We start from the raw sequence: 23,432 nt of genomic DNA, 5'->3' as shown, positions 1-23,432 counted from the left end.
AGAAAACTGTGAACATAAAAGCCAGCCCTGTGAACCAACACTCTCAACATTAGTCCCTCGGCCCTTTGAAAGATAAAATATGTTAACCTCAAGGACTTCTGGATGGAGGTCTAGATCCCTTACCTGTTAGAAGCACAGTTGAAAAAGGATAATTACCTAGAATCTTCATCACATAAGCAGACACCATGACCTGAGACAACGCCAGTATTTATTTAGCATGCCTTCTGAAACCTTCCAAGAACAAAGCCACTTGAATACAAGATATATTCATAACCTTGGCAAAAGAAACAATGTTTTGTTTGGCCACTGCATTCTCAACAATGTCCCAGATAGAGTTCCAGAAACTTCTTGATGACTGAACAGCCGTCTTCATTGTGTCTCCAGATAATTCAAAGGAAAAAGTAGAAATTTTTTGCATTTGCATACCAAACCTAATGGAATTTTGAACATTTATTTCAGATTAATGAAAAGGTCCAAAAAAAGAGGATACAGGTATAGAAACCAGCAAGCAGGTGGGTATTTTATAACTTACACTGAAGGGGGCAGAAAGCTTTGAAAAAATACTGCTATAGTGAGCACCAGACACAACTTTGACACAGCAGACAATACGGCAAGACTAGAGATTAAGAGGAAGTATATCAAGGTAAAAATTGCCAGTGCAACGAAAAATGTATGCTTCTCATTTTTCCACAACAGTATATCTGCAACTGAAACAACAGAAAGCAAGTTCAACAACTTAGCATGCCATAGCTTCACCTCAAAAATACCCATGACTGTAAGATACCTTTGCTACCACCAAGGAGTCTATGCACTTTTGAAAATCCATCCATTTCTCGAGATTTCAGGCCCCTTGGTTCAGCACGGAGATGAGAAAATGATTCCACAGTTCGCCTTATTCCTTCCTGAGCAAGTTACAGACTTGCAAGACATCATTAATAAGGAAAGCCCATGTGAAAATTTGAATTAAATTTCATAAGACAACCTCAAGGGAGGTAATTGGCCTGTATCCAAGGAGTTTGGCCGCCCTGTCACAGTTGAAAGTGCGCCAAGAAGTCACTAGTCTTAATCGTGACGGAGTAAACTGTGGTGGGGTGGCTCCGAAAATGGGCAGATGCTGGTAGGCCCACTCCACCAAGTAAGCCAAAGGCATCAGCAATCCAATAGGAAGATGAATTCTGGGTCTGAAAAACAAGTCCAATAGAAAGTCAGTGATATTTCCTCCTTACATGCAAGAGCCTGACACTACATGCACATCCCAAAGCTCCGAGATTGCCAGAATAATTGCTTCACCTGTCATATCCAAGTCCTTCTAGGATTTCTGAAACAAAAGACCAAAATCGTTTTGGCTCCTTGTTTGTGATAAAATAAGCCTAAGATAAGAACAAAGACAATGACATTTTTCAGATAAAAACCCAGCCATAAATTCTGTGTATTTGAAAACGTTTTGAAGCATGGTAGATCTGAGTCTTACTTTGCCAGCAGCAACATTGTCACCATAGCATTTGGCTGCATCCAGGGCTTGCTCGGCACAGACGTGCGCATGAGCCACATTCTCCACATAAGTGAAATCATACATGTTGTTGCCATCCCCCAGTATAAACTACAAGGATCATGCACCACAATTATTATTATTTTAGAAGGAAAAAAGTAATAACGAAGCTGCATTCGTAAGAGTGAACAAAAACTGTCTACCTAATGGAAGAAGTGAGAGCACAATGCCATACTGAACAGAGTTTCAAGCGGCCTTCTCTAACTCAATGTTCTTGCAAAATTTCTGAAGGCATAGAAGGCACAAAATGGTGTTCACAATCCCAATATGTCATAAAAGCGGGGGTTTTGGTATTTCTTTTCTTTCTGCTCCACGCAGGGCAGGACACAGGATGCGGACGCAGACACAGAATTTTTTGACACGAGCTATGGCGTATGAATATCTTCAATGGTTCTTGGATCTTATACATATACATATATACACATATACACATGTATGTATGTAGTATGCATATATACATATACATGTACATGTGTGTGTGTGTGTGTGTGTGTGTGTGTGTGTGTGGTATACACACACACATTGTCATGTGCACGGCCGTGGACATGGCTAACCTCAGATCTAGTCCCTGATTTAGGTAGCAATCATAGAAATTTAGAATATATTTAGGGCACTAGCAAGCTCAGAACCAGGTCCACAAACATCATACAGGCACAGCCTCTAACCAGCCACACAACCAGGAGTGTTTGGCCATCGCTTTTGCTATTCTAGAGCAAACATCAGTCAGGCTCAGCCTCTAGGCTCAGAAGCAAGTCCACAAACATCACTCAGGCTCAGCCTAACCAGCCACACAAACAGGAGTGTTTGGCCATCAATTTGCTACTCTAGAGCAAAGGGAAGCTGGCCAACAGCATACCTTGAGAAGTGGGCATCATCAGGGCTGGCCGACCAGCACATTCAGATTTTATTAGCATTTGTTGTGAGTCATGGACAAAAGGGCAACTGGACGACAGAAGTAAGCTGGCCGACTGGTGCATATTGAGTCCAATAAATAGCAAGGCCAAAATCAGTCATAGGCATATGATCCCCACCTCAGGGGCAGATCACTAGTCAGTCCATAGATAATCTAGAAAGTCCTAATTCAGTTCTCTTTTGGAAGGCCGAAGGCCATGGAAGTTGTACAGCATTACACATCTTTTTGTACCATATCAATATACTGAAAATACAGTTCATCTCTCTCTTCCCTCTACGGTCTATTCATTGTTATTGCATTAGTGTTCCTAATTCAGTCCTCTTTTGGAAGGCCAAAGGCCATGGAAGTTGTCCAGCAGTACACATCTTTTTTTACCATATCAATATATTGAAAATACAAATCATCTCTCTTCTCTACAGTCTATTCATTGTTATTGCATTAGACTTATAAGGTAATGAGGATAACGAGTCGGAGATGTGGTTTATAAGTTACACTTACCACAAGACTGTCATGTCCACCCAGTATTTCATGTGAGTCGATTGAAGCGTTATCTTCATGACAGTGATAATTTAGTTGATGGTATGATTGCTTTACAGGAACCAAATCAAGAAGATCATGGCCCAAAACATTGGTCAAGCAAGCATGCAAATTCAATTGCAAGCAAGCACATAAGGATGCCATGCGATGCAGCATTGGTATGGACAATCCATGTTCATGAGACTATACCAAAATAGACGTGCTCCATGCAAGTACAGGAGGTACCAGACCCAATGGAACACCAATCTCCCAAGCATTTTCGGACATGCACACAAAGGCACAGGTCCAAGCGGAAAGCCAAGTCCAAAGTATCACATGAGTGGCATCAATCCTCGGCATGTACAACTGTCATGGATGCCAGTCCATGTACATGCATAATGAGAAAGCATGGGTGGACCAATTGGGTTGCCAAATGGTGACATTGGCCTACAACCGTCACCCTCGTACATTACCCCTTCACACTTATTATTATAAGCGATGATGTGCAATAGTATGCCGCCATTGGTTTTCCCATGCAACAACCACATGTCCCACGCATTACTGGTGTGTAAATCACGTAACAATGTACGTGTCCCGCATTTTACGTGTTGCCACCTGTAATGGTCGGAACATTCTTTCCCTCTTTTAGGAATCATTGTCCTCGATGACAAACTGAGGATAACACTTTCGAAATTGAAATTCTATTTCTCGAGTTGCATCTGTCAAGGGATGTCCTTTCCATTTTACAAGAAACTCGCGAAGAGTAGGATTTTGCAATCCTATCGTTCTCTTCATTCCAGGATCAGTGCTGGTCCATGATTTCTTGATCAAGTTCTGCCACCATTTGGTCCCTTTCAGTCTTGACTAGTGTTTCATACACCGGTCGGAGCCAAGGTGTGAACGGGGATTTTCCACAGAAGCAACGAAGTCACATGATGGAAGGCGCCTGTGTAAAGCCAAGCCTTGTCGCAGAACTTGTGTGAAGGCTTATCTGGCATGTCTTTATCTGAAGGCGGATTACATAACATGAGTTTACAAGATTTTACTCACTTATATGGTTTATTTATAAGGATTTTTGTTCACACTTATTTATAAGTGGATGGACATATGGGGATTTGAACAAGGAGCACATACATGAGGTGGACCTGAATTTTTAAGCCATGTGTGAACACTTCAAGTGGGCACCTACCTTTGCATGGATCTTGCAAAATTTTATATATATATAGATGGTGGCTATTTGCAACTCCCAAAAACAAGGGGCTTTTTGGATATTTTGGGAGAAACTACCACTTTTGGCACAAAAAGGAAAAAAAAGCACATCTATTTTTGGGTGGATCCACTCTATAATAGGAGGAGGGTGGCGGGCAGCAAATAGGGAACTATTCTCTCTCTTTCTTCTCCCCCGGAGTACTGTCCGTACAGCAATGGCTGTATCTTTCGATGTTCATACAGCAAGGTGGGTAGCAGGTCTTTCTTTTCTGGGCGACAACAGACGGGCAGTCCTTCCCTTCTCTTGTGCTGGTGATCGTACTGAGGACAGCAGACTGGGCAAATCATCTCCTCTCTCTTGCGTTGGTGCAAACCATACAGCACCATACAGCAGGTATGGCAGCTGAGCAATCATGCTATGAAGACTGCCTTGTACTCAGCCTCGCAAGAAGTAGATGTGGCAACAGTGGATGGCTTTTTGCTCAACCAAGATATGCATGAACTGCCAAGAAAAAAACAATTCCCACTGGTGGATTGCCTAGTATCATAATCACAAGCCCAATCTAAATCACTGTATGCATAAAGCTGCAAGCTACCCCCCCGGGATAGAACAAACCAAGATCTAGGGTACCCTAAAGATAACAAAAAATGCGTTTGACTACTTGCCAATGCTTTGTGCCTGGGCTTTGCATGAATTTGCTCAACAAAGACACCCCAAAAGATATGTCAAGCCTCGTGTTACACAAGTAAATGAGGCATCTCATTGCCTGGCTATAAATGCTAGCCTCAAAAGGCTCTCCAATATCATGCATAGTAAGCCGTACACCTGCTTCTACTGGAGTAGAAATTGGCTTCCATTCTTCCATGTGAAACCTTTTTAGCAAACTTTTTATGTACTTAGTTTGTTGCATAACAATGCCATCATCTCTATGCATAAACTGTATGCCGAGATAGTAGTATAAAGGCCCCAAATCTAACATATCAAATTCAGCTTTCAAATCAGCCTTGATGATAGAATACATGCTCATCTAACCAGTCAAGGTTATGTGAATAGTCCAGCTGAAAGCACATTGTATGTGAAGAAAACTGGTGCCGATATTCTCATAGTCATCTTGTATGTAGATGACATGCTCATAACAGGGACTAGCAAAGAACAAATTTCAGATTTCAACAAGCTCTTGCAGCTTGCTTTAACCCATACAATGCTTTGTGTAACCTGCATACTTTATGTTCCTCACTAGGGACTACAAAACCAATGGGCAGATTTACATATACTTCCTCCTGTAAATCCCCATGTAAGAATGCAGTTTTGATATCCAACTTATGCACTTTCAATGCTTTATGTGCAGCCAAGGCAATCACTGATCGGATTGTAGTCATTCTCAAAGTAGGAGCAAAAGTCTCCTCATAATCGATTCCCTTTTTCTGAGAATAGCCTTTAGCCACAAGCAGGCTTAGTTCCGTACGTCGTACAGATCAGACCGTACGTACGATTCATACCGTAAGGTACCATGCGTATCCGTACAATCAGGTATGATTTTTCTCAGTTTCTGCCCGTTGGAAGTAGCCGTTTTTCTGCCCGTTTTTTTGGCTGTTTTCCTTTCATCTCTCCTGAGTCCTTCTATAAAAGATTCAAGGACCAAGCCTCTCCTCCATCTACTCCAAGCCTCTCCTCCACCACCCTCCATCTACTCCAAGCCTCTACTCCAAGCGGCAAGCCTCTCCTCCACGCTCCTCCACCCTCCTCCAAGCTCCTTCCATCCCACTTGAGCCTCTACTCCAAGTTCTCTTCCTCCAAGCTCTTCCCATAGTTCATCTTCTCTACGCTCTCTCCTCTACTCCACGCTTTAGCCCTTCTCTTATCCATCATGCCTCAGGAGAAGCATGAGGCTTTTGATTTGCATTGCCTCAATGTGGAGAAGGACACCAAGAAGTCCAACTCCCATCATTGGACATGCCGATATTGCGGCAAGTCATACACCAGTGGTGCAACAAGGCTTCTCCAGCACCTTTCAAAGATTGGGAGACAAGTTGCCCCATGCAAGGAGATTCCGCAAAGCATTGCCGATGACATTTCGTGGAAGACGAGCGGCGGCTCAAATTCAAGTAGAGGAGCATCATCAACACACACACCGACACCACCACTAGCACCACCATCGGCACATGATGAAGCGGCCACCGGCTCTTTCATTGGTGTATCCTCCACTGCCACTTCCACGGATTCACGGTCCGCCTCTGCACCGGGCAAAAGGCAAAGGGTGGTGGAGCGTGAAGGGGTGCAACCCTCTCTCCACCAAGTCACGGGTAGTGTGAGAGGTTTGGTTGCATTCCTTAAGGAGCGGCAACGCCTCGCGGAGATAGAGATTGCTCGCACCATTATTGAATGCAATCTTGCCTTGAATGTACTCCAAAAGGAGCAATGGAAGAAGATGGTGACGGCGATTGCGAATGTGGGCCCATGTGAGGGGTGGACGGGGATCTCTTACACGGCTATGCGCACGAGGAAGATTGATGAACAGAAGGAGAGAATTGATCGAGCCCTTGACCCGATTCGAGCCGCATGGACGAAGTATGGATGTTCTATTCTCACAGATGGATGGAGTGATCAAAGGAAGCGTGGCATTATCAACATCCTTGTGCCTTGCCCGCTTGGCACATACTTCTTGCGTGCGGTTGACACCGGGAGAAGGGGGAGAAAGACTACCGGGAGTTTCATCTACCGCCATATTAGGCAAGCGATCATAGAGGTAAGCATTATTTTACTTCACCGACAATGCATCAAATTGTCGACGCATGGGCCACTTGCTTGAGGCGGAATTCCCCACCATTGTGTGGACTCCATGTGCGAGTCATTGCATTGACTTACTCATGGAGGATGTGGCGAAGCTTGGGTGGGTGAAGAGGATTATGCAACAAGCTACATCTATTGTCAACTTCTTCATGCTAAAGGTGAAGGTGCTTGCTATGTTTCGTGAGCATAGCAAGCTTGACTTGAAGAAGCCATCCGCCACCCGCTTTGCCTACATGTGGCTGGTTTTGGAGCGTCTATACGATGTGAGGCCCGCCCTTCGCCAGACAGTTGTTTCCACCATGTGGAACGAATGGGATGAGCACGTCACTGAAGAGGCCAAAGCCATGCAACGCTTTTGCCTAGAGGAGAGATTTTGGACTAGAGTCCGAGCAATTGTTATTGCTATGACTCCATTCTATAGGCTCTTGCGGATGACAGATTGCGAGGGGTCCACCATGGGCCTTCTTGTCCACTTCTTTAGAGCTGCCCTTGTGGAGTTGGAGGCTTGCACAGACATTACATTTGACGAGCGAGCACAAATCAGGGAGATTGCACAGAAGAGATGGAGGTGGATGCACAAACCAAAGCAACATTGGTACATCCAGCCTACAAGTCTCCAGTAGTTTGCACCGATAGGGAGCTTCGACAAGATCGGGATGCATATATGCTTCGAGCTGTGCCAGTTGATGAGCACAATGCCTTTCTTGAGGAGTTGGGCTGCTATGTTGATCAGAGAGGTCAAATCTCCTTTTCGTCTCCCACTTGCTGGAGGAGGGAGTCACTTGTGAAGCCCCTTTTTTGGTGGGACAATTTTGGGTATGGACTAGAGCATCTCCAACCCATAGCCTTAAGGGTCCTAGCCCAGGATTGTTCTACGGGTGCATGTGAGAGGAACTGGAGTTCCTATTCTCTCATACACACGAGGATACGCAATCGACTGAGCACACGACAGTTGGAGCAGTTGGTCTACTGCTGCACTAACTTGCGCATGATGCAGGGCATTCTTAGTATGGGTAGTCCCAAGCAGGTAAGTGACAAGTCTAGACTTTAACTTGTCATGACTCATAACTTTTAAGTTTTGTGTACAGACTCTAACTTTTGTGCCTTAATGTGTAGGTCAATGTTGACACTTTCACGTTGACGAGTGAAAACTTTGCAAGTGTCAATCAACAACCTAATGAGAAGGAGGAGACAATCTTCATGGAGCTCTATAGTGAGCTTGTGGCAGCAGATACACCTGGAGTCAGCATGGACGGGACCGAGCAGTTGGAGTTCATAGGCCTCCGCCTTCGACATCGACAGAGGGTGGCCTTCGCACATATGTGAGGCGGGGATCCTCGAGCTCCAATCCCCGCCTTCATGATGATATTCCATTGCCCCCTCATGATGATACCCCACTACCTAGAGAGCCCTTGTTTGATGATGACGGCAACCTACTTAGCGAGAATGATCCCCAGAGTGTCTCGTCCACCTTCGAAGAGTCCTCTTCAGAGAACTCTCTTGATGGACACTCTAGTAGTGATCATGTTGATGATCATGCAGATGTTGGTGATGATGTAGACTTTTGATATGTTATAGCTCTCTAGGCATTGGGCATCTATCTCCTGATGATGTATTGTAGTATGCAGTATCATGTATGTACGCATGTTGGCGGTCGCCCATGCCATGAGTTTTTGGCCTTTCCTTTGGAAGCAATTTTGTACTCTAATGACATGATGACATTATGTTCATGGTTCTACTATTTTGTAACTTCTTGTCTACAATTTAATGTGTCATCCTCATGGACCGCGTACCTAGCCTCAATATCCATTACCTATGGACCGTGTACCTAGCTTATAATGTGTCGTCCTCATGGACCGCGTACCTAGCCTCAATATCCATTACCTATGGGACTGCATCACTAAAGCAAGTTCCGAATCTCAAGGTGGCAGGTGGAGGGATAGAAAAAGAGATCAAGAAACAACACACATGTGAGGGCAAAAGGACGAAAGGGCCAATTGTAAGAGGGATCAGAGCAAATGAACTCAGCATGAAATGAGTGAGAGGACCAAATGTACGAGAGATCAAAGCAAATCAACACAACACGAAAGGACCAAACGTACGAGAGATCAAAGCAAATCAACACAGCATGAAATGAGTGAGTGTATATATGATGAAATCCAGTACAAGAGCTCAGTGTGAGACTCTGAGGTAGCAGAGAGGGCTGTTGTCCCATGCTGATGCTGAAGGCGAAGAAAGCCACAATCCAAAGCAGATGGTAGGCTGCTGTCCTGAAGTAATCAGCAGAGAGGGCTGCCATCCCGATGTCAAGGTAAAGGAGCAGAGAGGGCTGCTGTCCCGGTGATGGTGGATGAGGGCGGAGAGGGCCGCGATCCCGAGGTAGTAGGAGCTGAGGTAAAAACGCTGAAGAGTTCTACTATAGCAGAGAGGGCTGCTGTCCCAATGATGTGTAGCAGAGAGGGATGCTGTCCCAATGATATGATGTAGATATATAACGCTGATGTACTGTAGACGTAGGCTGCTGCAGAGGTGTAGTACAGCTCCTGAGAATAAGAAGCACAAGTGCTGCTGATCCTGAGAGGGAGGCCGACAGTAGCTGCAGATATGGAGTGAAGCACAGCCTGTAGAAGACGAAGCACCGGCAACAGCAGAAGGTATTAAGTGATGCGTAGCCTGTAGATGAAGAAGCACCGGCTGCAGCAGATAAGGCTCAATGATGTTCTTGTGTTGTTTGCTGAATAAGGGGGTGAAGAGGAACATGAAGAGGAATTTGGCTTTGGGTAAGGGGGTTGTCGAGGGTGTAGATCATGTGCTCTTCGACTTGTGTAGAGGCTTTTGAGTTTGGGCGGTACTGGATCAATGCGACAATGCAAGAGGTTTTCACATGCATGAATGCCCATTTTTGGGTTTTCATTCACACATGCGCCCCAAACACAAAAAACAGAATGCTCTCCAAAGGGTATGCAAGATGGTAAATGCTATGCAGTGGGTTTTCACATGAGCCGTGCCCTAATGCTGTTTTCACTAACTCATGCCCCCGTTACAACAATGATAAATAATCTGGAAGGAGAGGATGGTCCCCCTCTCAATATACGGAGGGTGAAGGTGGAGAACCGACGCCAATCCATTCGCGAAGACGCTTGAGGATGGGCCGGTTGATGGACTTTGTAAGGATGTCGGCATGGTTGTCCCCCGTAGGAATGTACTGAAGCTTGATGGTACCAAGCTCAACCTGTTTCCTGGTAAAATGAAAATGGACATCCACATGCTTGGTACGGTTAGAAAAAATAGGATTGCCAGCAAGGGCAATCGCACTTTGACTGTCGACAAAGATGATAGAAGCGGTGTCAATGGTAACGGCATCTCCGCAAGAAGCTGACGAAGATACATAGCCTCACTGTCATAGAGGGCCCGATACTCGGCCTCAGCGGAAGAACTTGCAATGGTATCCTGCTTCTTGCTAGACCAAGAGAAAGGGCTAGATCCAAGGGAGTACAAATAACTACCATGAGAACGCCAGGAATCGATATCACCGGCCCAGTCGGAGTCTGTGTAACCACGCAGGGTGATCCCACGACTATAGTGAAGTCCAAACATATAGATACCCACTAGATAGCGAACAACCCTCATCGCTGAACTCCAATGTGGCCCCTTAGGAGCATTGAGATGTTGACTTAAAATAGATGTGCAATAGGTGTGAGCCATATGAGTTTCCCAAGCACTTGGTAGTAGGCTCGCTCTTCATGTGGGGGTGAGTCCTCTTCCTTTGATAGTTTGATGGGTGCATCCAATGGGATAGCCACAAGAATAGCACCATTAGGAAAGTAGGAAGTAATGAGTTGAAGATAGTACTTTTGTTGTGACACAAAAATACCATCAGGATGTTGGACCACCTCCATGCCAAGGAAATATGAGAGAAGACCGAGATCAGTCATCTCAAAAATTTGTCTTAGCTGTGCCATGATATCAGGCCACTATGGCTTGATGTGAGCCAGAGATGATTAGATCATCAACATATAGCACTAGGTAGCAAACCATTCCCTGATCATTGTGGATATAGATACTGGGGTCACGGTGAGATGGTGAAAAACCTTCGCTGCGTAGAAATTTGTCGATGCAATGATACCACGCTTGGGGGGCTTGCTTAGGCAGCGATAAGATGGGGAGGAAGGCGGCTAGTGAAGGAAGTGGCTGCACAGAAAAGGGGAAGACAGGGGCGGGTGCGTGAAGGTCAGGCTGAGGGCAGAGAGGCGCAGGGTGGAGGCGGGGCGGCACCAGCCGCCGGGCCGCCGGGGGGGGGGGGGGGGGTTTGGCGGTCATTGTGGTGGTTGTTCCCATGAACTGGGTTTTTTTCGTATTTAGTCCTACAAACGTTTTGAGGAAGTAGAGTCCCAGACATAGGCAACCAGAACTAGTTCAAGAATAGTTAGCCCCGTGCAGTTCAGTAGTAGCAAATAATGCTAGATCATATTGCCATAGGCAATGAAGCTTATGCTACTTGGTTATATGTATAGGTCTTTGATAACACAATAATCTAAAATTCAAACCCATTAGTGACAAAAATTCTGAGGGTTTCAGCTTCAGAATATACATCATACCGCCAATATCTAATACAGGAAACAGTAGATATCATAAACACATGACAGTAAGCATGACAGACGCAGTTGGAAAAAAACTTGTGTGCCGGCCCAAACCTTCATTTTCCCTGATCTTGCACCAGCAACAAGCGATGGGACTAGCAACCTGTCCCCAGGGCCAAAGATACTGCTTGGACGAAGAGCACAAGTGACTAAACCTGACTTTCCATTAGCCCCAAGAACAAGTGCCTCTGCCTGTGCTTTTGTCTCAGAGTAGGAATCATTATGCTGCAGCTTAAAGTTAAAAACGTTAGCCTTTGCTGATGGTGAAAGATTGTTTATAATCTGATTTCAAATTGATGACACTGGAAACACACCCGATCAGGGTATGGCAGGGTTTCATCTCCATTCATGATGCCATGCACACCATCAAAAACAGTACTAGGTGAGCTAGTATAAATGAGCTTGTGCACGTTGTTATGAAGGCAAGCATTTATTATATTGCGCGTTCCTGCACATACCACTTATAAATAGTGAAACTGTGTGACACTTGATATTCAGAGTCTAAAGAAAAAAAAGATTATGATTGGATTGTAAGCAAGACTGCAAATAATGTCACTGCAACCTTCAACAGTGACATTGTAGTGTAGATTGAAATTGTTGATTGATGAATCTGGAGCTGCCATGTGGAAAACTGCTACTGCTCCCTTGCATGCTGCAATCCCAACAAGCACATGTTAGCAACATGAAAAAACAAAGAAATAAAACACGATTTAGGAGCAGAGCAGGATCACCTAGAAGTCAGTAATTAAAACTTTATTGCATCATAGCTTCTATGAGAATCAAGCAAATTAATCTCATCCCATGCCTAGATATCAAAATGAAGAAAAATACTTTATTGCATCATAGCTTCTATAAGAATCAAGCAAATTAATCTCATCCCATGTCTAAATACCATACTTATAGGTCCGTGCTACTGCCTGTGCACACAAAAGACCAGACAGTTCTATGAGACCATAGTAATACATTAGATTTGATCATGGAAAAAAAAAACTAATACAGAAGACCAAAAGGGTCTATGAGAACATGGTAATGCATTAGAAAAAAAAAACGGTAGCTTTCACTGAAATCGGGGGACCAAGAGAAATAGACCAACACTACAAAAAAATTGCCCACGGTATCACCGTCATAGTCACATCAAACGGGAACAGACAGATGGAATGGGGGTCGGTTTTGGAATGGGAACGACACGTCATCACCATATGGCTACCATTTGCAAGCTAAGGAGATGCAAGGCCAAGCTAAGGAGATGCAAGGGCATACACCACTCTCATATGATATGATATGATCATAGAAAAATACAAAAATTCCCATTTACTCAAAAATTAGACCCAAAATGCCTTTAGCCAAGTATGCATATTTGCGGAACGGGAACAGGAACGACACAGGTTATGGATAGCGTTCCAGAGGCTATGGAACAGCATTCCATGTTACTATGATCACCATCTATGCATGGGCTACTTGAGAAACACCTCTGCACCCAAAAGAACACACTTTCATCGGGAAGATCCATGCTGTCCAGCCCTGAATCTCTGTTTTCAGCCCTATAGACGACTCTCAGAAGGTTGACTATGCCTTTAGCACACACCCCGAGGTTGCCAGACCATGCGTCCTCGATAGGTACTACTGTACAGCCTGCTTGTACGCTGTCAAACAGAGAAAACAGAACACAAAAGAGGCCCCAATCCACACCAGAGGGAGTAGGCACCAGAGAAAGAAGAGCCTCTGCCCTATTCGTCATAGTTATTAGGTACAAAAAAATGGTACCAATACGAGACTTTTAAATTTTGAAAAATAAGTTTGATTGAGGTACGGTCCACTTTAAAAAACACTTGAAAAATAGATATTTGTACACTTTTGGCCATACTTTCAGACTTGGCACCATACCTTCCTTTACTTTTTCAGTACCTGAAACAAATCATGTCACCATACCTTCCTTTACTTTTCATACTTTCAGACTTGGCACCACACCCTCCTTTACTTTTCATACTTTCAAACTAGGGACCTCATCCTTTTCCTTTCCTGTGGAGTCCAGACCTCATTGCCAACAAGAGAGAGGGAGGGAGAGCCTAGGTAGTAGGCCCTAGAGAGCTTGAGAAAGAGATGGGACCCAAGCGACGAGAGAAAGAAAGATATATTAACGTCTACAAGAGGCCAGAGTGGCCTATGAGATAAAAGTACCAATACATCCAAAACCCAAGGAAACTAAATGTCCCGAGTAGAAAATGAAAAGCATAAACTGAAAAACAACTACCTATAACATGTGGCCAAAGAGGCATATCTAATAAAAGTGTTGAACTGGAAAAATGGTAGGCTATGGGAAGCAACTAAGAAAGACTAATCCCAGCTCTTGTACTCTGTAACCTCAAGCTAATAAAGCTCAGTTCTTGCTTGCAATCTTTCTCTCTCTCTCATGTTCATTGCTTCCGCTTGTGCACTCTTTCATGGTATCATTCGCCTAGGCTCTGGCTGCTGCACAATCTGTTCCTCTACGTTTCTACTTCCCTAGATTCTCCTAGCTGTAGATCCTTCAAACAGTGGCTGCGTTTCTTCTCTCTTAGCTGCGTTTTTGCTCTACAAGCTCTCCAACTGCTGTCGGCCAGCCCCCATCTCCCAGAGACCCTTGTGTGTGAACCAAACATTCATCTATAGCTTCCAGTGATCATAGTTTGTACCACTCAGCTTGTCCTCCTTGTTCGTGCAGGGGGGACCCATGTCTGCCTCAAAGAAGCTATGTCTCAAACAACCTCTGTAGCTAAGCAATCCACGTGCTCTCTCAAGCACCTTTCCACAGGATCCAACTAGGGACTAATAGCCCCCTCTGAAGATGCAGGCTAGACAACAGCAAAAGAAACCCAAAAACCACACCACCGGGAGCCTCCTACCGGAAGAGGGAGGGGATCTTGGAGGGAGAGGAGCTTTCAAAAGCTCTCTTATATTAAATCTGGAGCATGGGACCCGTGTGTCGGAGTTCCAAGTATAAAGGCAGGCCGGATGAGTTCCAGGATCAACCAAGTTTCCTTCATGGTTCGGATGAGTTCATGAACTATTGGTTAGCAGAGACTATGGACAGGATGTGTTCCATGTTCATTTGTTCGAGGTTATTGGATGTGATGTGTTCACAGTTCTACTTTGAGTTTGGAGCCAAGCAAATTTTCTTTTGCTCTCTATAGTGGCATTATGTTCTTTGAAGACAATACGTTGACATGTGCATTTTCCGAGGTGTACTCAGTCTTTGCCAGGTAGGCTCGCTTCTTCCTCCGCACGAGGCAGCGAAAGATCACGCACACCTAGCGATGTGTAGTGCTTCCTCTCGGATGAGTCAGGCACGGGTTTCCCGGCATTCATCATCGTACCAACCTTTCTGTGGGACATTCTCGATTGGAGGTGTGACGCGAATGGTCGTGAGGGAAGTACATGGTAGCTGACGTGTGGAGTGTCGAGGCGAACTGTCGTGAAGTCCTCCAGCGGTACATGTGGGTCCATGTCCTACAAAGCACTGTACAATTGTTGGCATAGCCGGATGCCGTCTCTTTGGTGAAGTGGCATCGGGGGGGGGGGGGTCTCTCGGGGCCGCTCGGTGGTGGCAGCATTGGAGATGTATTGTTGGCAGGTGACTTCAACGCGCGTATGAAACAACATCAGGTGCCCTTTTTTGAGGGTGATAAGCCCATGTCCAGAGATCTAGCACCAGAGGAGTTGGGACTTGATAGGACTTCCAAGGACATGGAGGATTCAGATTATGGACGTCATCTGCTGGAGCTAGGAAGAGCACACGGATTGGCCATACTCAATGGCCTATCCTTAGGGTTTTCCCCTTAGGCATGCATCAGTAACCCATGCATCTCCATTCTTGCATAGCATATAGGGTTGCACATGGCTTGCATCAGCATAGTAGTCATCCTAGCAGTCAGTCTAGCATCTCGCATCTACAAGGCATACATGTTTTACCCATGAGTTCTCTAGGGAAGAATGACATCCATTGTAACACACGGAAGCTCTGGGAGTCTTCTTTCAGCACTAAACACCACTGAGAACATGCTGATGCAAAACGCAAACATAGAGAGAGAGAGAGAGAGAGAGAGAGAGAGAGAGAGAGAGAGATGCTGGAAATTCAGTATATTTTATATGGTACAAAAAGGTACCCTTCTACAGCCCTAGGTTGCCTTCATACAAAAAGGTGAAACATCACCAAAACTGTCCTACTCTAAGGACCCTAAGGACCCACCCCTTACGGGAGTGAATACCTAAAACAATGAGCACCTTATGCCTTATATAGGCTCTTGACCCAAGGAAGAGCTGGCCGACTACTGTCGGACCACCTCTTTGGAGGATAATCCTCCCTTGGGACCATTGCCCGAGAACCTATCTTGCTAACAAGAATGCCATCCCCTCTGGCTTTGTGGAACACCACCAACAAACCTCCTGGGAGCTCTTCCCAATTCTGTGTTCCTTGCCTTGGGCTTCGTATCCGTGTCCTTTCTTGTACCTTGGACCTGTACACCATCATATGGGATTGAATCAGTGTTTAGCTTTGCTAAGCCTCATGCTTTGATACCAATGTAACACGCGGAAGCTCTGGGAGTCTTCTTTCAGCCCTAAACACCACTGAGAACATGGTGATGCAAAACGCAAACATAAAGGGAGAGTAGAGAGAGAGAGAAATGCTGCAGATTCAGTTTATTTCATATGGTACAAAAAGGTACCCTTCTACAGCCCTAGGCTGCCTTCATACAAAAAGATGAAACATCACTAAAACTGTCCTACTCTAAGGACCCTAAGGACCCACCCCTTATGGGAGTGAATACCTAAAACAATGAGCACCTTATGCCTTACATAGGCTCTTGACCCAAGGAAGAGCTGGCCGACTACTTTCAGACCAGCCAACTGGCTTTGAACCCCAATAAATCCCTGGTTGGGCTACGCCTTCTGGATATCTTGCTCTGTAATGATGCGCTTGCAGCCGACACTGTTCTGGTACAGCTGACAAACTCTCTTGCAGCCGACAGTACCCCCTTCAGTCCTCCAAGTCCAACCTACTGCTTTCATTTGTACCTTGTGCTCCAGGTTCTGGTTCTTATATTCTTTTTATGGCTGCCTCTTCTGGACCAGCATCTAAGAATTCCATGGCATGCTATGCACATGACATCCATCATCAAAGGAGTAAATGGAGTTTTGGGCTTCAACTGACAACAAGGAGTTCTCTTCCACATAAGAAGGCGGAAGTTTGCTCCAACATCGCCTCGCTAAGTTCAGAGGTTCAGGAACGACGGAGATGGTGTGTGAAAGGATTCCACAGACAGGTCAGTGGAAGGATTCCACAAACAGGTCAGTGGTGACTCAGGTATTTCCAGGCAGATTTAGCAGCATATGCCATTTAGTTCCTGCAGTGAAGAAGTCTTTGGCTCAAAGGATTCAACTCCTGCAGTCGACCTCAGTCCCGACAAAAGAAGTCAAAGTGGGGCAGTGGTTTCAGTGGAGGATGAGCAGAGAAGTCAAAAGGTTGCAACAGTTTAGTAGAGGGGAATGTCACGTGCACACCCTATGGGTTGCACAAGTGATATGGCATCCACAAGCATTTAGCAGCCATTAATCCATTTATCCAAGTATATATCACAACATGAGCTTGTGTTTGGGGCTTTTACAGCACCCACAGCAGGTAGATGAAAGAGTATGTCGAAGATTATGTTCTCAAGTGTCAAATTTGTCAGGCAAATAAAGCTGAACGCTTTAGACAGGCTGGGTTGTTGCATCCTTTGCAAATCCCAGGTAATAAATGGGAAAGTATTTCCATGGATTTTATTACCGGATTGCCAAGAACACATCAAGGCCACGATTCTATTTGGGTTGTGGTAGATCGCTTGAAAAAAATGGCTAGATTTTTACCAACCCGAAAGACTATTACAGCTACGCAATTAGCACGGCACTTTATCGAGCAATTGTTTAGACTGTACGGGTTACCGCAGGACATAGTCAGTCATAGGGACTCCAAGTTTACGAGTGATTTTTGGAAATTTATTTTTGAGAAGTTGGAACAACTTTGAATTTGAGTTCCTCAGATCATCCTCAATCTGATGGCCAAACTAAAAGAGTGAATCAGATTTTGGAGGATATGCTTCGAGCATATGTATCCAAAAGACAGAGTTCATGGGAGGATTATCTTCCTATGTTAGAATTTGCATATAACAGTACTACGCATACGAGTACAAGTTTTAGTCCTTTCATGCTTATGTATGGTTTTCAACCTAGATCACCTGTTACAGTAGGATTCTCAGGGCTTCAGCATGATGCAGCACGTAATTTTTTGCAAGATATGCAAGAAATGTTACAAGTTGTGAAGGAATCTATTAGAAGTGCTCAAGACCGAGACAGATTTTATTCTAATAGACATCGTTCACCTAGAGAGTTCTCTGAAGGAACGATGGTGTATTTGCGAGTTCCGAAAGATTCCGAGACTTTACGGACAAGTCGATCTCCAAAATTATCCCCTAGATACTGTGGACCATTTCGTATTACACAAAGGATTAGTTCAGTTGCATATGAATTGGATTTGCCTTCTCATGTGAAAGTTCATCCTGTATTTCATGTCTGTAGACTTAAGGAAGTACTGGGTGGAACAGATCAGTTAGTTACTCCTCAAGAAATTATAGATGTCGAGGACATGACATTTGTTCCGCACGAACCTGAAAAGATTCTTGGATTTCATGAAAGAAGATTGCATAATACGCTTATCACGGAATACAAGATCAAGTGGAAGGATCGTGTTGAGAAGGACGCTACATGGGAGACATTGACTACTCTTCACAGAGATTACCCTGGCTTTTTAGTGAGCTCAGGAGTGAGCTCTTAGAGGAAGGGAAGTATGTCATGTGCACAGTGTGTATCTACCGTGTGCTACACGCACACAAGACTAGCTTCGAGGTTTGGGGAAGCTTGGAGCTAGGCAGGCTGATTGGCGAGCTGAGTTAGGGATAGACTAACGGGCGGGCACTCAAGTATGGACGGGCGGGCGTCCAAGTGTGGACGCCCGATGACCGGCCAAGTGCCTATAAAAGAGTGGCCAAGGTTAGTCATTAGTCATATAGAGTCTCGCGAGGTTTGTGAAAGCTCTATGGTCTTGGAGCCTGGATCTAGTGCAGACGTGCACCTGCTTTACGCAGCCGAGGCCGGCAACAATCTTGAGGTCTGCGAGGGTAGCTTCGTGGCGGTATGGGACGTCGCAAGGAGAAGATTGGTCGGTACGTCAACCTAGTTAGCTCAGCTCGTGGCTCGGTGGGGACAGCCAAGACTGTGGGCTTGCCCACAGCTGTCATGGTTGGGAGGTGAGTCAAGCCTGCACCCCCTTGTTGTTTGTTTGTTTGCAGGATTCGAGTCTAGTACCAGGAGCGTTCCACGAGGAGATCTATGGAGATTTGACAACAGGACCGTAGAGACAAGACTACTCAAGTGGATTGCTCTTCTTCGAACGTCTACTTCGAGTCTCTTGTTTGGTAACTGTATTCATCTCAGTTGTACATGGACATCATCTGGTTCATTGAACCCATGGAGCATTGTATTTGTTAAATACTCCCAATAATATATCATATATTAAGGGGGGGGGGGGGGGGTCGGCCCGTTCCGGCCCCAGTGCTGGTGTCCATTGATCAACATTTCATTTCATTTCAGTTTTCAATTGTTATTAAATTGCCCATTCAATTTTAATATTTAAGTTGTGCTATTACGTGTGTGGGTGTCCAACGGAGTCTTTTTCCACTTGACGGGATCGGTTTCATTGGTATCTGTTGGGTGTTGGACTCACACACTCACACACACAAACCTGCACATTAGGGTTAGGTGCAAGGTAGAGAAGCTCACACACAGAAATGAGAGAGAGAGAGAGAGAGAGAGAGAGAGAGCCAAAAGTGTGGTATCCACAAAATGCAAGTCAACACTTGCATGTGTGCCACATCCATATAATATAGAAGTACAAAATATTATATGTTAGAGTGTCCTTTCACACTTGATGTCCAAGGGGAAAAACCACATGGGAAAAAGTGTCCTTGGTTAAGCCCTGTTCACACATAGCACTACCATAAGTGAGCATATGCCTACAAATCCCCCCTGTAGTGGAAGTGTGAACCTGTACAAGGGTAGCAGATCGGTCTCTGTATGGGAGTAAGCCCAAAGCTTTGCGGAAAGCTTCAAACTTTTCTCGAGGTAAAGCCTTTGTGAATAGATCTACAACATTATCCTGTGTAGGGCAATAAGATAAACTGATCTCCCCTGCATGTAGCCTCTCTCTGACATAGTGATAATGAATCTCTATGTGCTTGGTACGTGCATGAAATACTGGATTTCGTGCCACGGCCATAGCACTCTGGCTATCAGTGAGAATAGTGGTGGGTGTCTGCTGACACTCACGAAGATCAGCCAATAGTCTCCTCAACCATACACAATCTACTATAGCTGTAAAGACTGCCCTGTACTCAGCCTCACAAGTAGATGTAGCAACAGTGGGTTGCTTTTTACTCAACCAAGATATGCATGAACTGCCAAGAAAAAAACAATTCCCACTGGTGGATTGTCTAGTATCATAATCACCAGCCCAATCTGAATCACTGTATGCATAAAGCTGCAAGCTGCCCCTCCTAGGATAGAACAAACCAAGATCCAGGGTACCCTTAAGATAACGAAAAATGCGTTTGACTGCTTGCCAATGCTTTGTGCCTGTGCATGAATTTGCTCAACAAAGATACCCCAAAAGATATGTCTGGCCTCGTGTTACACAAGTAAATGAGGCATCCCACTGCCTGGCTGTAAATGCCGGCCTCAAAAGGCCCTCCAATATCATGCATAGTAAACCGTACACCTGGTTCTACCGGAGTAGAAATGGGCTTACATTCATCCATGTGAAACCTTTTTAGCAAACTTTTTATGTACTTAGTTTGCTGCATAACAATTGAAGGTGCTGCAGTATTAGGGTTAGGGTTTACAGGAGCTTCAAGCAAGCATGGAAAACCAACAGTGAGAGAGAACACGACTTCAGTGTATGCTTGATTGATCAAAAGTGAAGTACAATGGCCACATAATAGTGACCCCTAAAGATAAGTGTTCACATGTCCGGCCATAAAATGTGCCGGGTGGACCAAAACACTTATAAACTGCATATAAGTGAAACTGAACTAAACTGGGGGAAAAAACCTCCACTAACTGAAGTAAAAAGTGCCCCAGTAATCTACTGATGATCACTAGCACTCCTCTGGGTGCATACACAGCATAAAACCCAACAAACCCCCCTGGAGTGATATGTGATCACTATACATCATCCACCAAAAGGAAACAAATTCAAAGCATTGCGGAATGCTTCAAATTTCGGACGTGGTAATGCCTTGGTGAAGATGTCTGCCACATTCTGATCTGTAGGACAGTAGATCAAACTGATATCTCCTGCCTGGAGTCTCTCCCGAACAAAATGATAGTGAATCTCAATGTGTTTCGTGCGAGCATGAAACACAGGATTCCTGGCCACAGCAATGGCACTCTGACTATCAGTATAGATAGATGTAGGCTCCTCCACTGAAATATCCATATCAGTCATGAGACGACGCAGCCAAACACTCAACAGTAGTAGTGTAGGCTGCTCGGTACTCTGCCTCACAAGACGAAGTGGCCACTGTGGTCTGTTTCTTGCTTAGCCAAGAAATGCATGAAGAGCCAAGAAAGAAACAATTTCCACTAGTGGAATGTCTAGTATCAAAATCACCAGCCCAATCTGAATCACTGTAAGCATATAACTGCATGTCACCCCCCTCAGGATAAAGCAATCCAAGAGACAAGGTACCCTGCAAATAACGGAATACACGCTTCACAGCTTGCCAATGTGACAACCGCGGGCTGTGCATGAATCTGCTCAACTGAGAGACTGCATACTGAATATCTGGCCTTGTATTACACAAGTAAATGAGGCACCCAACAGCCTGAGCATATGTAGTGGCATCAAAGGAAACACTGTCATCTTGTAGTGACAGTTTCATCCCAGGCTCCATAGGAGTACTAATAGGCTTGCAATCCTGAAATTTAAACTTCTCCAGAAGTTTAGCAACATAGCGTGATTGCAACAACCCAATGCCTCTGTTATCCTGCACAAACTGTATGCCCAAATAGTAATGTACAAGCCCCAAGTCAGACATGTCAAATGTCTGTTTTGCAGTATCTCTTTAAAAGCTGCAATTTTGTCATCATTTGATCCCATGAGCAAGAGATCATCCACATAAAGACTGATGACCAGCAGATCTGTCTCTTCTTTCTTTACATACAGAGTGGCCTCTGATGGACTGTTCACAAATCCCTGAGTGAGTAGAAAAGCATCTATTTTTGCATACCAAGCTCGTGGAGCTTGTTTCAAACCATACAAGGCTTTTTTCAGCCTGCAAACTTTCCCCTCATGACCATGTTCTGCAAAACCCATGGGCTGAAATACATAAACTTCCTCCTCGAGGTCCCCATGTAGAAATGCAGTCTTTATGTCCAACTGGTGAACAACCCAACCACGATGTGCAGCCAATGCAATGACACACCTAAGTGTTGACATACGGGATGTAGGAGCAAATGTCTCCTCATAATCAATGCCCTTCTTCTGTGCATAGCCCTTTGCAACTAGACGGGCTTTGTACCTGTCAATGGATCCATCTGCATGTCTTTTCAACTTATAGACCCATTTAGTACCAATTGCTTTCTTGCCTTTGGGCAGATCAACCAAATCCCATGTTTGATTCTTTTTAATAGAATCAAGCTCATCCTGCATGGCTTTGTTCCAATGCACATTATCTCGTGCATCCACAAATGAATCAGGCTCATCATCATCCTGTAAACTGGCTGCCATAACCAGATTCAAATCCATGATGTGTGCATGCTCATTGGTCCTTGTTTCCCTACGAGTATGACCAGCAAGAGGACCCTCTAAATGGCTGTCCTGTAATGTCCTCAAATACCATCTAGGTATATGTCTGACCTGTGGTGCCTGCTGCCCCATATTTGGTTCAGCTTCTGGCTCATTTGGCTGCTGAATTTCTGCACCACCTACATCATTTGCTGGCTGTCCTGTACCCTCATTAGTTGGATCACCAACTGTGGAATGAAACTCCATGGGTAGTAGACCTTCAAACACATCATTTTCAGCCTGATTTGCCTCATAACCAGCCATGGATATTTCTGATTTTTCATCAAAAATCACATCCCGACTAGTGAATATCTTCCTGGATAGTGGGTCATATAACCTGTAGCCCTTGCTCTCACGGCTATACCCAACAAAAATGCATTTTGTGGCTTTATCATCTAGCTTCCTCCTCAATTCTTTGGGTATGTGTGCATATGCAAGACACCCAAAGATACGAAAATGCGATACAGAAGGCTTGCGGCCATGCCAAGCCTCAAAAGGAGTAATAGAAACCAATGCCTTTGTGGGACATCGATTCAAAATATGACAAGCACACATGACTGCTTCCACCCAAAAGATATGTGGTAGCCTTTTTGCCTTTAACATACATCTGGCCATCTCCATGAGTGACCGATTCTTCCTTTCTGCAACCCCATTCTGCTGTGGAGTGTAAGGAGTAGTATACTGATGTTTTATACCTCTACTCCCAAGAAAGGAATTCAGCATATGTGACATATATTCCCTCCCTCGAAGAGTCTTCACCTTGCATCCTGACTCTGTCTCAGCAAGTGCTACAAAGGCCAAAAATGCATCATATACCTGTGATTTCTGTGTCAAAGGATAGACCCAGCATATACGAGAGAAGTCATCAATAAATGTTGCAAAACAGAAGCAACCACCTA

At 44.8% G+C, this 23,432-nt stretch overlaps 1 protein-coding gene across 1 annotated transcript in view; it reads right to left on the bottom strand.

Annotated features, from left to right (window-relative positions):
* LOC147610157 (3beta-hydroxysteroid-dehydrogenase/decarboxylase-like) overlaps nt 1–23,432 on the bottom strand; it is a 49,135-nt gene that overhangs the window by 534 nt on the left and 25,169 nt on the right. Inside the window, exons 2-12 of the mRNA XM_086787282.1 lie at nt 12,181–12,270; nt 11,933–12,066; nt 11,673–11,843; nt 1,472–1,600; nt 1,291–1,370; nt 983–1,181; nt 785–902; nt 533–707; nt 275–431; nt 124–190; nt 1–27 (exon numbers count right to left, since the gene is read on the bottom strand). The exon at nt 1–27 is cut by the window's left edge and continues 534 nt beyond it. Coding sequence (XP_086643408.1) covers nt 1–27; nt 124–190; nt 275–431; nt 533–707; nt 785–902; nt 983–1,181; nt 1,291–1,370; nt 1,472–1,600; nt 11,673–11,843; nt 11,933–12,066; nt 12,181–12,270 — 1,347 coding nt within the window. The remainder of the gene's footprint in view (nt 28–123; nt 191–274; nt 432–532; nt 708–784; nt 903–982; nt 1,182–1,290; nt 1,371–1,471; nt 1,601–11,672; nt 11,844–11,932; nt 12,067–12,180; nt 12,271–23,432) is intronic.

This window comes from Cibotium barometz, chromosome 50, assembly GCF_041138505.1.
Source record: "Cibotium barometz isolate CiBa-2024 chromosome 50, ASM4113850v1, whole genome shotgun sequence".
NCBI classification, from domain to species: Eukaryota; Viridiplantae; Streptophyta; class Polypodiopsida; order Cyatheales; family Cibotiaceae; genus Cibotium; species Cibotium barometz.
The sequence above is the reverse complement of the archived record's forward strand: the minus strand, read 5'-3'. Positions and strand labels throughout refer to the sequence as shown.